Source organism: Crassostrea angulata, chromosome 2 (assembly GCF_025612915.1).
Source record: "Crassostrea angulata isolate pt1a10 chromosome 2, ASM2561291v2, whole genome shotgun sequence".
Classification (NCBI taxonomy): Eukaryota; Metazoa; Mollusca; class Bivalvia; order Ostreida; family Ostreidae; genus Magallana; species Magallana angulata.
This window is the reverse complement of record NC_069112.1, coordinates 30,062,142-30,077,683: the sequence shown is the minus strand read 5'-3', so window position 1 is coordinate 30,077,683 and position 15,542 is coordinate 30,062,142. Positions and strand designations below refer to the sequence as shown.

The 15,542-nt window shown below is 31.7% G+C and overlaps 2 protein-coding genes across 3 annotated transcripts; one reads left to right on the top strand and one right to left on the bottom strand.

Annotated features, from left to right (window-relative positions):
* Nucleotides 1–965: 965 nt before the first annotated feature.
* Nucleotides 966–11,474, bottom strand: LOC128173109 (N-lysine methyltransferase KMT5A-like). 2 transcript variants are annotated; one of them, XM_052838833.1, is made up of 6 exons: nucleotides 11,245–11,293; nucleotides 5,380–5,473; nucleotides 5,054–5,089; nucleotides 3,718–3,814; nucleotides 2,306–2,459; nucleotides 966–1,959 (listed from the first exon to the last, which is right to left on the bottom strand). In XM_052838833.1, exons 2-6 carry the CDS (start codon nucleotides 5,407–5,409, stop codon nucleotides 1,734–1,736), a joined length of 543 nt encoding a protein of 180 aa, XP_052694793.1. In that variant the 5' UTR covers nucleotides 5,410–5,473; nucleotides 11,245–11,293; the 3' UTR covers nucleotides 966–1,733. The 2 variants fall into 2 exon arrangements, with proteins under 2 accessions (XP_052694793.1, XP_052694792.1); XM_052838832.1 differs by having other exon boundaries at nucleotides 968–1,959; nucleotides 10,660–11,474.
* Nucleotides 11,475–11,812: 338 nt separating this feature from the next.
* Nucleotides 11,813–15,064, top strand: LOC128172306 (uncharacterized). Its single transcript, XM_052838102.1, has 3 exons — nucleotides 11,813–11,924; nucleotides 12,336–12,492; nucleotides 14,541–15,064. The coding sequence occupies exons 1-3, from the start codon at nucleotides 11,814–11,816 to the stop codon at nucleotides 15,011–15,013; spliced, it is 741 nt and encodes a 246-aa protein (XP_052694062.1). The 5' UTR covers nucleotide 11,813; the 3' UTR covers nucleotides 15,014–15,064.
* Nucleotides 15,065–15,542: the final 478 nt, after the last annotated feature.

Genomic DNA, 15,542 nt, shown 5'->3' with positions numbered 1-15,542 from the left:
GTATCATAAGATATACCATTCATGCAAGTTTACTGTAGTAAGGACTAGTAATTAATAACTTAGTAATGACCATCAAAGGGCACCTGCTCCAAAAAATATAACCTGTTCAAAAACATTAAACAACTCAAGCACCTGAAATCTATGGGTCAGATTCAGCATTAAAGACAATTAAGTACTTCAGTATGAGAAAATGTATCATCCATTTAAGTGTAGTAAAGCATTTAGATGTTTCTATCTAAGGGAACATGCCCAAATAACTTTCACTTGCTCTAAAAACATTAACCTCTTTCATCATCTAAAATTGATGGCTCATATTCAGCATTCAAGCATGTCAGCTGTATATGTATCATAAGATGCCATCCATGCAAGTTTAGTAAAGTAATGACTAGTAATAACTTAAATATGGCCATCAAAGATTGATAAAAAATAAAAGGAATAAGTTATCAAAACATAGAAAAACAGCAACTAATAATAATTTTGTCAACTAAATGCAGATAATTCAATAACTGGAATAAGTTATCAAAACATAGAAATACAGCAACTGATAATAATTTTATCAACTAAATGCAGATTAATGTTGGTGTAAAACCTTCAAATAATACAACAATAAAAAATAGTATTTTTCCAATTACCATAGGTATACAAATCAGGTATAATTTTTTCCTAAAAGAAAAGGATGAATCTTAAATTGATAATTGGCAAGACTTAACCATTAATTTTATTGATAAATATTAAGACTTTTAAAGTCCTATAACACACCTGGCCATGTAGACAAATTGAATACCGCTTATTGACATGGTATGATAATTTGTCTGCATGGCCTGGTGAGTTATAGGATAGGACCAAAGATATCCTAAAATAAGCTTTTATTTATATTGATTTTTATGTTTATTTGTAATTAAATATTTTTTTATCACACTAAAAAGTCATTATACCCACTCCTTGACCAAAATATGAATAACAAATGGAGCAGCAATAAAAAAATGTGTGCTTCTGCTGCTAAAAACTTTGCCCAGAAAATTCTTTTTAAGACTGAATTTTTAAGTTTTAACAATTATTTTTTAAAAGTATGTATCAAATTGGTTATGTAACTTTGAATGTTTCATTTAATCTTACAATAAGAAATATATTAAAAACTTTTAACGTTCACTTGTGCTCGTACTCCGTGATCAGATTTGACATTATTAAAAATTGAATGTCACAGATTTCCATTGCAAACATAAGGGAAAAATAATATAAACTGGCATCTGAGAACTTTGGCATTTTGTTAATTCTTGCCTTAATATTCTAAACTAAAAGATTCAAATATTTACAGAATTCTTATTCTTTTTTTTCTTTTTTTATAATAAACCATTTCTGCACTGAAACTGGGGTATATATAAATATAACTTTGAATGCTTTAATCATCCAAAATTTTCATAATTAGCTGTAATTACGGTATACCCTATCTGAACTATACAACTGTACATCACATCCCTTCTCCACAATTATTACAGTCAATGCACATTTTGCACAAAATACAACCAGCCAAAAAAGCTTAGTGCCTGTCAAGCAAAAACATCTCTAAATCAAATAAGATGATACTATTCATTAAGCTAATAAGATTTTCTTGTTTAATTTTAATTTAACAGGCATTTAGCACACTCCTAGTTAATAAAATATTGATTAACAGACATTGCATTACCTTAATTAAAATTCTTTTTAATAAACCATAAAAAATAAGCATTTTAAAATTAAGTTTCAACATAAACAGAACATGCCTTATTTCTCCACCAAAGATTTTTGTCATCTCCATATGGATAAGACAATTCGTCGCCTACTCCTATGTCTTTTGTAGCAAAAAGACATAGTTTCGGCCTCCCATCGATATCCAGTAGTTTCATCCTGGCGTTTGCGTCCTTGACATTGTTGTCGTTCACATACTGACAAATATGGTCAACACAAGATGCAGCATCAATGCTGAAATAAAGAGCAAAATGAAAGCATCATAATAACTATATAATTTATATATATTTATATACATCATTAACATAGTAAATTATTGATATACATGTATAACTTTTTTTGGCAACTTTTATTGATATGAAAAATGAAGATACTGTGATAAGTAAATAGTCATGGATATTGATTTTCATGTATTAAGTGAAAATCAGTTTAAAGGGTAGAGTAATGACCCTTTAAATTCAACTTGTTATTAGATATTGCATTACAAGAACACTCGATTTTAGTAAATTTTTAATCAGTTCAACAACGAAAACTACAATATTGGTTTTCAATGAATATTGATGAATCTACAGTAACTTACCAGTATTGCTTTCCTTTATGAAAAAAATGAAATATCATGTTACAATCCAGCTTCTTGGAGCGAACAGCAGACTCTTCTGGTGAAATATTTTCACCGCAATATTCCAGCAAAAACTCTCCTTTTTTGAACTGTTCTTTTGCAAAAACACCAAAACCTTTAGGATGATAATGAATAACATATTTTGAGTGTTTCAATTTCTTCCTTTCAATTTAGCGTCATTTTGGCTCTTCTCAAATACCATGAAGTAAGAAAGTTAATCTAGTATTTACATCAATGTAAATTATGCATATCATTTGAAAATTTGTTATGCTTTGTCTCTAGCTCATCCTCATCCCTAAACAGAAAACCATTCTATACTTTCAACGATTTGTGTCACATACTTTACCCGCAACGTTATTTTTTACAAGATAGATAATAGGATAGGATACACGCACGATAGGATAGGATTAACACACGATAGAGCAGGATACACGCACGTTATAATAGGATTGATACACGATAGAATGGGATAAGCGATGTTCAGGATAAACTCATTATCACGAAGTTATAAGCAGAAATTTTATTTTATTTTCAAACCAAATATATTGCTAAATATAGATGCGTCATTTGAAATTAAAAAATACTGAAAATATAAGTTTAGGTTGTCTAAAATTATCTGTATTGTAGATATACACTAATGTTGTTTACGTTACTGATCAGCCGATCGCGGAACAGCTCAGCCTGATGAAAATTCACACGGAAAATAGTGGCCTAGAATAAAATTCAATCTTGTTCTGAATTATTATAAAATCTATTATCAATATAATTATTTTTTTAAAGATTATTGCATAAAATATGTACATCGCGTAACGTACAAGTTGTGTGAAGCAGTAAGACACTCTCCGTGTACGATTTAATAAATTAAATATACAGGTAAATATGTTACCTTGTTCCTTAGAATTTCGACTGCTCATATTACTCATTTATATCCGTTTTGTAGAGATGATTATATTTCGTTTATTTTTTTTAAAAATATCTTTGAAATAAAGTAATTGGCTACATCTAACTCAATATTGTTCATTTGATTGAGTGCTTTATCTAGTTGTGCATTATTATTCGATAAATTATTGTTTGCTGCTTACTGAATGACTTTTAACTTGAATATAAAATCATTTTCCCACGATAAGGTAGCATATGATTAACACGATAGGATAAATGAAAAAACTGATAAAGTAAACGATAAACATGATAGGATTAACGCACGATAGGATAGGATTAACGCACGATAGAACAGTATACAAGCACGATACGATAGGATTAACGCACGATAGGATAGAATAGGATTGTAAAAAATAATGTTGCGGGTACTGTAGCTCACCTGAGCAACAATGTCTCTAGATACAAGTATATATATTGTATAACCTCAAATTTACCTTTGAAATCAGAAATGTATTTAACTTGAAATCCGTCTTTATCCAGACCAGACTGAATATAAAATTTAGCATCCTCTTCTGGTGACAATCGCCTTCTCTAGAAAAAATTATGTAGAAGAACATTAATTAATTTTTGGACAAATATGGTGATGCTGGCTAAAAGAAGAATTGCTTATTTCAGACAAAATTCTGAATTTGCCTTGTTGAATCAAGATTATGGTGTGGTTGGGGAAACCCTACAGAAATGAAAAAAAATTATCGTAGGACACTATATACGAACTAGTTATGGTTATTGATAAGAAAACAAAGCCTAAATCTGAAATAGCTAAGGATTTTGGGATTAACCTAAGTACGCTCACAATTATTTACAAGCAGCGTTCAGCAGTGATTGAAGCGCTTGAGTACGGTGATTATTCCCCAAAATGTAAACGAATGCGATCAGGGAATTATAATGAGGTTAAAGGTTGTCTTTTACTTTCTCAATTAAACTTTTAAATAATATTATTCCATGTTCAATACATGTATCCATTATATAAACGATGATCAAATTAATTTGTTCGGGTTTGTTCTTCTTTATTTAAGATCGGGATTGAACTTTTACAAAATTGCGGCTTCATGTCAGTCGATTTCGCTTATATTGAATTACGGATATATTGAAATAATTTGAATTGTCCCCTGAATTTCAATATTTCCAGAGTAGGCTGTATATTCAATATTGGCACTTTTGGTGATGCTACTTTCTTTAATTCATTGCAACAAAGTCACAATTGTGTCTAGTGATATTTACTCTATTGCGTTATTATATTCATCTGTAATTTCACATCACTAATTAAGCTACTATATGCTTTTCCAATTTAATTACCATTAAACAGGAATTTATAGACATAGACAGGAAGACATATTTGCTTCTTTTTTTTACACAATTTAGTTTAATAAATAAAAAAATCTTTCAATATTTTCTCTATTTAGGAATGGGACGTTTCTTTCATGTATTTAACAATGTTTAGAAGGAGTTGCAGTAGAAAATTCTGCACAATCTTAAGAAGACTGTCGAGCATTGCAAAAATCTAAGACAACATACAGAATACAACATGTTGGCCACACATTTCAGTTGTGAAGATGCCTATTTAATAGCTGTGTTCAGCTTCAAGACTGTAGAAATAAAGCTCAGTAGCTGGTTGCAAACACAAAAACTTTATTATGCAAAAACACTAAGTAACTAGTAAGTAACGTATGTGTTACCAATGTTAACACAAACGTTGTTGATACATTGCTTGGTTGTGAATACAAGAACTAAAGTATGCAAACACATTAGGTAATGTAATATGTTACCAACCTTTCTAGGGTCATTCTTCTTCAATCCTGCTTTCAGCTATGATTAATAAAGAAAAGTTTTTTAAAACCATTTTATCTAAAAATACTATTGTGTACATGTATAATCATCCAATAAATAAAAAAAGCAAATTGTGATTACCCAAAATAAAACAAAACACAAACATAACTCCTTCCCAATATATATCTTTAAATAAATATGACTGCAAAAGACTCACTTTATATATCTAGATGCTTTATCTATCCAACAATTCAATTTAGAACAGAAGCATATGGATGAGAAAAACAATGCTCAACTGTATTGTAAAGCTATATCAATAAAACTCTCACCATGCGTTTTCCATAAGACAATGCAGCCATCTTCTGAAAGCTAGTTTTTAAACTAGCAACCACTTTCAAACTAGCAACCACTTACTAAAAACATCTGAAACAAAACACACAAAAAATACATTGGAATAACACAATAGTAATATCACCTACAGTAATACATGTACAATGTACATGATGTACGGCATGACAATCAAAGTACTGAAGAACTGAAAGCCGGGCTCTTTGGATGTGTTATTATGCATATTGTGCAGAAAAGACCAACAATCCCCCCTCTCCCTTTCTCTCTCTCTCTCTCTCTGTTGACAAAGCATCAGAAAGCGACTAAACATCAACATGCTTTTAAAGGAAATACAACAATATTCTTCTCATACGCAATTCTCAGGAGAGTTTTTAAAACGCCAGAGGACACAAAACCAACATACACTCTGACGTCTCAATAACTTTATATAAAGGGAAATAACTCTGTTATGACAGTAATTCGAATTACCGAAATCTCTCTGAATTATCGAACTCTAAGAATCTCACAACAGCTAACAAATAAGGACATTTCTTCGGAGTTGGATAGGTGTTTGTAACCTGCCTTTATTTGAATGACTACATTTGGTGAAATAAGATTTTGAGGATTCCATTGATTTCCGTAAATTCCAGTTATTTAATAGGGACTGTACATGATTCTCATGGGAGTTTTAACAAATCAATCTTACTAGCATTGCCGGAATGATAGGTGTGCCACCTCAAATTTTATTTCGTGGGAAAGTGTCCCAACGCATGTAACCCTGGAATTACAGGTTTTGACGTGTTCCCCATTAATTCTGACGATTTCTTTGGTCAATAATTTTAGAGAAGTGACCCACACCTTTATGTAATGACAAAGCCCGGGGAAAATCTCAGAACAGCATGGGAAGTAGCAATGTTGATAATCTTAGATATGCATTTTTACAATTTAAACAATTTATTACACTGTTACAACACATATGATATGTATTTGAAGATAATGTGTGACTTCTTTAAAGTCATTATTTGCCGTGATATACTGGAAATGCTGCAAAATCTGCAGGTACCCTCAAACCAAAATGACCCGTTTAGTGAAATGAGAACTGTAAACAACATGTTGACAAACCAAGAGTACTGGCTACGTTTCATGTTCTACTTTAAGAAGTTTTAATTTATTTGACTCAATTAGGACAATTTGTTAAAATAAATTCTTGTTTAAATCACTCATTCACTATGCTGTCGTGGAAGTTACAATTTTCACAAGTTATTAAAGTAGTTGCAACATTCAATTTCAGTTTAATAAACTAAAGACGAGTTAAGTTATTAATTATCTTAATCCATATAAAAGTGTATTTAATAACATTAACATGTTAATTTACACCATCTAATAGTTATACAGAGTTGGAGAAATGGCCTAGAAATCCACCAGACATTGTGTCCTATAAATTTTCAAAATTTGCCAGACATCTTGACAATTATTCAGACAAGTAAATAAAATGACAAAAATACACGTTTAATATGTGAAAACATTTTCATTGTTTATATTTAAAGCCACTCGGCTTGAATTCTGTTTACTTCAATATGAACAGTTCTGAAATGGTTTTGCAGTGTTTGTTTCGCTGCAGTTTTGTCAAAATTTTGTAATGCCTTCTCATGTTATGTAGAATCTTGGTAAAGTTTAGAGGCTTTATGATCATATATACTGCTGATGTTTAAAAATAAGTTAGAATACCCTTAAATACTGAGCCTAGCAAGGCTTATATAAAGGTAACACATACCTATATGAGAAAATCATTTTCAAAAATAGAAGTTGAATTAGGGTTACTATCATCAAGCATTTCTTCCATCTCATTGGCGCCGCCATTTTTTTAACAAAGTTAACTCGATCATTAAATGGTTGTTGGTCATTTACTTTTAACTTCCTCTGAACTTGATACGAACGTCTTATTACCGGTAAATTGATAAATGGAGGAAACCCCCAAATATCAAACAACCAATCTTTGAGTTACTCAATTGAATTTTGTTTTCTATACTGCATTTCAAAATTTACCAGACACAATGTCCAACGGAGTTCTAAAATTTACCGGACAAACATAAAAACAACCACAGATCACTGGCAATCCGGCACATTTCGCCAACTCTGGTAATAGTAATACTAAAAGATTGAAAACTGTTCACACTGCTCTTTCTCAACGGACATTCTGGACATTCAATTAACATTTGGTGAGTGGATTTAGTATTTTTTATTAGAAAAAAAGCCTAAGAACAGATAGTTGTAGAAATCTAAATAAAGCTAATATTTGTTCAATTTTATGTTGGGACATCTTTATTTGATAAACGGGGAAAATTAACTTTTTGGCGACCTGGGGGTAACGGTTACCGTAGAAAATTGTCAATAAAACACCTATTTTTTGATGCACTGGTTTTCTTCCTTTAAGAAATTAATTTAATAATCTTTCTTTGATCGACATATCAATGCAAAAATTTACCAGAAAACTTCACCACTGCGTGTATTACATTGATCATGAATGTTTTCCGGTGAATGAACATAGTTTAAAAGTCGACAAAAATAATATGTATGTATAATTTTTGCAAATGCCGTGGTAATTTGATAGCCAATGTGGTACTTAGGGATAACAGACCTTATCTTCGCACAAATTTATCTCGCATCTAAAATGAGCGATTGTTACGAACATCGAATTCACAATATTACGTCACAATAACTAATTTATAAAACTCAATGAAAAATCGTTTATGACGCAATATATGGTTGTTTAACTTAATTCATATATACACACTTTATAAGGCGCAAGTAGTGGCTGACCTTGCTATAATTTAACATGTTAAAATACGCTTTTCAACATAATTTAACATGCATAAATTTCTTTAGAGGATGTCACAGTACTGTCGTGAGCTTTTTATTTGCTCAAGTTATTTATTGCCATAGACAATTAATCTGGGAAAAATATGGCATTGCCTGGCGGATCAAGAATAACACTGATGGTTCTACCGCATCTATAGTAACCGAGTGTCAATTTTCTTTAAAGATTTGGCATTATTATGGGTTCTAACTCTTTAGAATCTCTTTATTTTGGAACAATATATGGATTCCCATGATAGAAATCTTAGTACCAGTACTTTTTTTAAAGTAAAAAATTGACAGATGACGTTAAATATAGGCCTACTTGCCTAAATAAACTTTTTTTCTTCAGTTAAGGTGAAAAAATCATTTTACTTTTTATTGATAGTTACAATTTTGCTAAAAAAAAAAAAAAATAGAGCCAAAATGCAGGATTTTGCATACCGGGTATTTATTTCCAAAATTTTCCGGGGGTGGCCCCCCATAACCTCCCCCCACCAGGAGGGGGACACACCCCCCTCGTCGCTCCACGACTCGGCCAGCAGCCTGTGGCTGCTGGGCTACTTATTCACAGACAGGGCTAGTAAGAAATTCAATTTGGTAGCCCTGCAGGCAACCATGAATTTTAAGTTAGTGTCTACCCCTGTATAGTTTAATTAACATAGTTTGAGCCAGGAAACAAATCATTTACATTACAAATTGTTCAATACTCGTACTGAAAATAGGTTAAACCGTTCCTAACTTCCTGTACTAAAGATTTGAAGTATTTTATCGTGAAAGAAATGTTTAGCACACTCTATTAGTTGTTTTGTTTCATAAATCCACCTCAAAATGATGTGCACTGCCTTTTTCATAGAGTTGTTACAGTATCTTATATGAAAAATTGTAAGAAAAATAACGACAGACCACACTTTGGCATGTACCACAATTAAAATGAAGTCGATCACATGGTCAGACTTATTTTATAAATGATATTAAATCAAAATCATCATACAAGTATCATATTTCAATTTGGATAGAAAATCAATGGCAGAATTTTTCACATTATTTTTTTCCTCACAACAAAGCTTTTTCCAATAATTATGTTCTTGGGAAAAGAGAAGAAATACAAACAATTTTTGAAATGGTCCCTACTAAAAATATAATTCAATTTTTATGTTATATTTTGATAAATCTGTAGTTACTCTAACATGTCTAACTTATATAAAATTTTCATGAAATTCAATATTGTAGAAGTGAATTAGGTCCGTCGTCCTTAAATGGTATATCTATCGCTTGGAATATGCTGAATTAATAGGAGGATGCACAAGCTGTAATGACGCTACAAGTGTTCTGAATCATGATGGCCAATATTCTAAAACACTTCAGCGTTAAAAATTTCAACCACTGTGTTACCGTGACAGATTATACATGTATATTCCCAGAACATCCAGGCTTGCCGTAAATGTTGATCGTTGCCTCAAGCAGACGAAATCGTGAGACAAGTTAGACAACACTTAATTTTTTATTTCTTGAAGTAATCAATGGGTATTGTTTATAATTAAATGCTATATTTTTAATATTTTTAATGTATATATAGTTTAATAATGTTTGCTTGAAATTAAGGAGTATGAACTTTTCATTTTGTTGACTGTTTATTTTGGAAATTCCCGTTCTATGAATAGTGCTAAATCAGAACAGCAGAGAAAAGTAGATCTGGCTAAAATTTTATTCACCTTTTCACAGTAACTGCGGTACTGCTGTTTTGCAGGGGAAATTGATGTAGTTTGGTGAAATATGACATAATGTCAATTGTTTTATCTACGTCATTTAATTGTCTATCTACCAAATCTTCGGCAAAGTATATCATTTTGCCCTGCAAGAAAGCAGTACCACAGTTATTGTGAAGACGTCTATTGCTGCAGGTACCAAAGAAGATATGATTTTAAATTTTGGTCTGGCAAAGCTGAACTGAAGTGAAATCAGATTTTATGTCGTATATGATAAAAAATTTGACTTATTGATTTATATGCAGACTTTCTGTATTGCAACAGACGTTGAAATAGTGTACGAGGTACTCCGAGTGACTTTCGAATGAAGAAAAGATGTCGATGTTTTCCAGTCTGTTCCATTATAAATCTCCGTAGGAAATCTGTTCTCGTTCCTGTGATTTTTTACGAGTGAAATATGGTAATGTTTGAATAATGTTATCTTGGATATTTCCCCAGCTATCTATTTCAATTGATGTTCATTCACAGGTAATTGTATTTTTATTAAAAATTGTCCAAATGTGCGGCATGAATATCGGGACAGACCATCAAGGTTATCATAGTGATATTTATCAATAACCTGTGGGTGAATTTAATCATATATCAACGGTGGCAGCGTAAACATTTTATCTCTTTGTTATTGTTTGAAAGATTATGAAATAATTTGAAATATCTTACCAGAATCCGTTGAAAGTTCCCAAAACTAAAAGGCTCATGGTGGTCTACCATTTCTTTAACGGTATTTCAATAACTCGTACATCAATGAATTCGAATTCTGTTTTAAAACCCAAACACAAGCATGCAAGCAATATAAACTGTGCGAGTACGAGACCTTAATCGATCGACAATAATTATTTGAATCAGTAATTTGATTTAATTCATTAATATTAAATCTATCGACGACACATTGAGCCCAGCAGCCCTTGGTAAACTTGTGAACTCCGGACCCCCCCCCCCCCCCCCCCCAACACACACACGCACACACACCGCGAGTCATACAACGTTAGATATTCTATATTGCAAATTAAATTTTATAAAAAAAAAACCACTCATCGGAAAGTTGAAATAATTATGATACAGACAGAACCACCGTATGAAATTTGTAAGAAGGTTGTGTGCCACGGTATTCAAATTGTACATTAGCGGCGTTGGATGCGATGTGCATTGTACATTAAAATATCGTCGGCTATTAACTTTATTGTTGTTTGAGGTAGTTTTCCCTACGAATAAACAAATTTAAAGAATAAAGCAACATTTACTCACCTTGTGACCGGTGACATTGAAAATGCAAGATGCCATTTTTCTTTGGAAATCCCCGGATTATGTTCGAAGTACCCGGATGATAAATGCGCGTAGACAAAATTGAATTCTTCACGGTGAGGTAAAAATTCGAATTTTTATGTGTTTCCATATTACGAAATAAACCATCCAAAAACCTTCCAAAATGACCATTGTGACTTATGATTTAAAAATTTTAACTACATACATGGCAAAATTGGGAGAAATCGTTGAATTTCCGCGGTACCCTTGTTGCGTATTTTTATGTATTTTGACATATATGTGGTCAATGATTGTGGCACCTTTTAAATCTTTAAAATGCAACAGAACAAAAATTGTTAACAGGATACAGTAAGGATATGTCTTTAATTATTAGGCAATTAACAATTTACTATTAATCAAGGTTGCTTTGGCATACAAATTAAGCATGAATATTAGGGAACCCGGTTTGGTGTCCCCTTATTCTACAGGTCCCCTTAACATGTATATAAATTCACAGCCGGTGTCCCTAATGTTGAAACTCTGTATATATATATATATATATATATATATATATGACACACAAACTGTATTCCACTTTCTTATTCGACACTGCCATGGCTAAAGTACACCATTCTCTTGTACTATGTATGGTGATTTTGTTTAGCTGCCCTAACAGCAATGCAGTAAGTTTAAATTATTGTACATAAATACATTTTTAATTTTATCAATGATTAATTCACGGCCAATTCACCACGAATTGGAAAACCTATTTTCAACAACAGGCTGCTAATTATAAAGATACATTCGTTTTACTATTCATCAGATTTACACTATTTAATACTAAGTTGATACAAGTTAAAAATTCTAACTGTTTTTTGGATATTTAACATTTTTATTAAATCACATGTGCAAACGTATTGGTGTAAATTTGTCAATAAGCCATTCCGTTAAGACAGAAATATTATAATTTGAAAGGAAGATGTAAAAAATAAATGAGCATTGGGCAACCAAAATCGAATCTTTAAAAGCATAGTTCTAACTATACAAATTAATTTAAACATGCATTAATGAACCACAGCTTGTATGTTTATTAGGAAAGGATAAATGTGAGAAGTGGAAAAGCAAAGATTGGTCCAATACAAGTAACAGTCACGCGACTACAAACAGGACGTTTGTGGTGTTCGATCAGATTTTCTGGACCAGTGGACACGCAAGGGAAAATTTACAACCATAGGATCACTATTAATCAAGGTAATAAATATGGCGCCATCTCTACTTTACATGTATATAGATGTCAACTCTTTTGATATTAATTATTATAGACTTACGTTTACTCAGAAGGACAAAAAATTACAGTAACGATCATAAATAATAATAATTTTTAAAAAAACATATATTGTGCGTTGAAGACCCTTCATTGTAGTGTCAATATTTACTTAAAAAAAATGAAAATGACAATAGTAAACCGTCAACTATCTCAAAAATCCATAAACGAGATAAGAACTCTAAGCAGAGCAACACGGGTCTCCAATTTGATAGAGGTAGAATCAGGTGCCCAGGAGGAGTGAGTATCCTCTGCTGACTGGTCACACCTGCTCTTTGTCGTATTCCGAAAAAACCCCGGAAAAGTCTGTAGACAATTTGGTAATTAATTATGGTCTGACAATTAGTATGAAAAACGTTAGTCAGCATGCGATCCAGTGGAAGTCTGTATTTGTTGACAAGGTCGTTGCATCGACCATAAAGCTTACGAAAAGATGATATCAAACGAGACTGTTGGTAGCCCTGTTTTATCAACTTGTTTGTCAGTAGCTTGCCTCGCCTTAGAAACTGTTCATACGAAGAGCATGCCATTCCGTATCGAATTATCTACGTGTAAGAGACAAAAACACCATATGTAGGCGATGAAGGTATATTGCTACATAAGTAAGGAAGATTAACTATAGACAAATTGAATTCATTGCATTTATCATAAAGTTTTGTTGTTAGGTTACCATCAATGTCAATTTCAAGTAAAATATTCAAATATGAAACAGATGACGCAGACTCTGTGAAATCTTTTTATTTCAAGTTCACTTGAATATATCGAGTCGACGAAAGTATGGAAATAACAATTGTTAATTGATAATATGTCGTCAAATTACCTGAATACCTGAAATTCAATGATCTATTTCTGAGTTTATGGCCATTGAAGAATTTTCCTTGAAAATTTGAAGAAAAATCACTAAAAAAAATAAACAGTGATTGAGCTTTTCTTATTTGAAAAAAAATAATACAAATGACCCAACTCCTTAAAAAATGAAATCAATTTTATGACTAGCAGGGGCATTATAAACATGCAAAGCATTAAATTTTCATTGAACATTTTTATATACATTACAGTCCGAATTTCCTGTATTAGTTTTCAAATCCCTACCTACTTTTGATTCAAGTTAACACAAAATTGAAAGATGATAATACTAAAACATCTTTAGCATTGGATATATTATATTGATTTAATTTTGTTGGCATAAAATTGAGTCAAAATTTCCTCTGTTTTGCTAATAGTCACAATTTTGTCTGAGTATGATTCAATTATATTGAAAATGTTGACGTTTGTGTCAAAAATAATTCATCTCGATAATGATTTATGAATTTTTAACAAACTTTACTCATGAGATTCAACTTAATGGCAATCTGAAAATTTTAACCGTGAGTTAAGAACCTCTTAATATAATAATGGAATAAACACTGCCTTGCTACTACAGACTAGACTTTAACTTCAGTCAGAATTTGCACAAGATATGACAATAATATTATTTCCTTCGAATTGAAATAGAATGCAGTTTATATGTTTGTACAAGTTCTCTATCTACCTTTTACAGCAAGGTAGTTCAATTGTAATACTTTAACCAATGTGTATCTTATGAATGAATAAAATGATGACGAATTCTTAATTCTGTAATGATCCTCGACCATTTCTCCTACAATTTAGATACAATACTAGTATGTATTCCCTTGTGCATAACTGCTTACTATACATTTACAATGTTAACTTACTCATTCAAAGGGCAATTCATGTTTATAGTATTGCGTCAAAAGACATTTTCCTAAGAAAATATAAGCACTAATTAAAAAGCAAATGATTTCTAAAGTATATGTACTAAAGAAATGTTTTATGTCAAGATATTACATATTTAGTATTTTTCAAATATAGAGAGATCAATATTTCTGAAATCTAACATTTGTAATACTTTTTCTATGATTTAACAAATCCAATATTATTGATATATCAAGCAAAAATGTTTATTTTCTCTCAGTTTCAGATACCGAATTGTCATCGGAGTTCGAAGTTTACAAGTATGAAGCCGGTGCCCTCATACTCTGGTCAGACACGGCCTCGGAAAGGTTGGGGGTCATTTTGGCGTTTCTATATATGACAACCGACCAGGTCGATGAGATCATCCCTAGTTGTGATGTAAACATCACTAGGTCCGATCATAGAGACACCACAACGTACTCAGCTTTTGTAACAAACTGTATGGCGCCAATTTACGAATCTTTTATCCCCGATGTCACCAAAGACAATAAAAGCGTTGCATCACGCGATTATCTTGATACTGGACGCCAGGAGACTTCGTCAGTTAATATGACGACCGTTAGTTTTAACAGTACTGTAATGAGTAATGAAAATGTTGTTTTAAATTCATTAATGTTTAGAATTTACAGCTACCAAAACTTTCCATTAAAAGGGTTAATGCTTACGTATGACCGGAAGTACTCAATACTTTAGCACTGTGTACACTCATGTGAACGATAATATTGCATTGAAATATGAAAGATATCACGTGTCTTTTTGTATTTAATAAATGTAGGACAATGTTATATTGAAGTAATAACTGCTGAGTTATTTCTCTTTGTACTTTTCGATGAAAATTCATTAACTCGCGTTAAGATTTATGCATTATGATTTACACGCATTTATTTATGTTCATTACTGCTGAGACTTTAATGCATTTCCACAACAGGCCTTCAGACGATATGCACACCTTTCATGATGAATATGTCTTATTTATGGTCTGTGAGAATAATTCAGATAACCTAATATAGTTTTAAAAATATAAGAAGTATCCTTATGACTTCTTTAAGAGAGAGAGAGAGAGAGAGAGAGAGAGAGAGAGTTAAACTTGAATATATTAATTTAGCAGAGTAAATTAAGATGAGTTGAAAAAATATTACCGAAGTGTCATAATGTTACATCTATGCGGTAAGTGTTTTATGATAAAAGTACCTGCACTACTCGCTGCCCGTTAACATGTTGG

Excerpts from the sequence above, each read along its gene's own strand:
- LOC128173109 (XM_052838832.1), bottom strand. The coding sequence starts at position 5,409 with ATGGCTGCATTGTCTTATGGAAAACGCATG. Across the intron at positions 5,090-5,379 it reads TGTCTTATGGAAAACGCATG|CTGAAAGCAGGATTGAAGAA; the intron begins GTGAGAGTTTTA and ends TATTAATCATAG. Across the intron at positions 2,460-3,717 it reads ATACATTTCTGATTTCAAAG|GTTTTGGTGTTTTTGCAAAA; the intron begins GTAAATTTGAGG and ends ATCATCCTAAAG.
- LOC128172306 (XM_052838102.1), top strand. The coding sequence starts at position 11,814 with ATGACACACAAACTGTATTCCACTTTCTTATTCGACACTGCCATGGCT. Across the intron at positions 11,925-12,335 it reads GCTGCCCTAACAGCAATGCA|GAAAGGATAAATGTGAGAAG; the intron begins GTAAGTTTAAAT and ends TATGTTTATTAG. Across the intron at positions 12,493-14,540 it reads TAGGATCACTATTAATCAAG|TTTCAGATACCGAATTGTCA; the intron begins GTAATAAATATG and ends ATTTTCTCTCAG.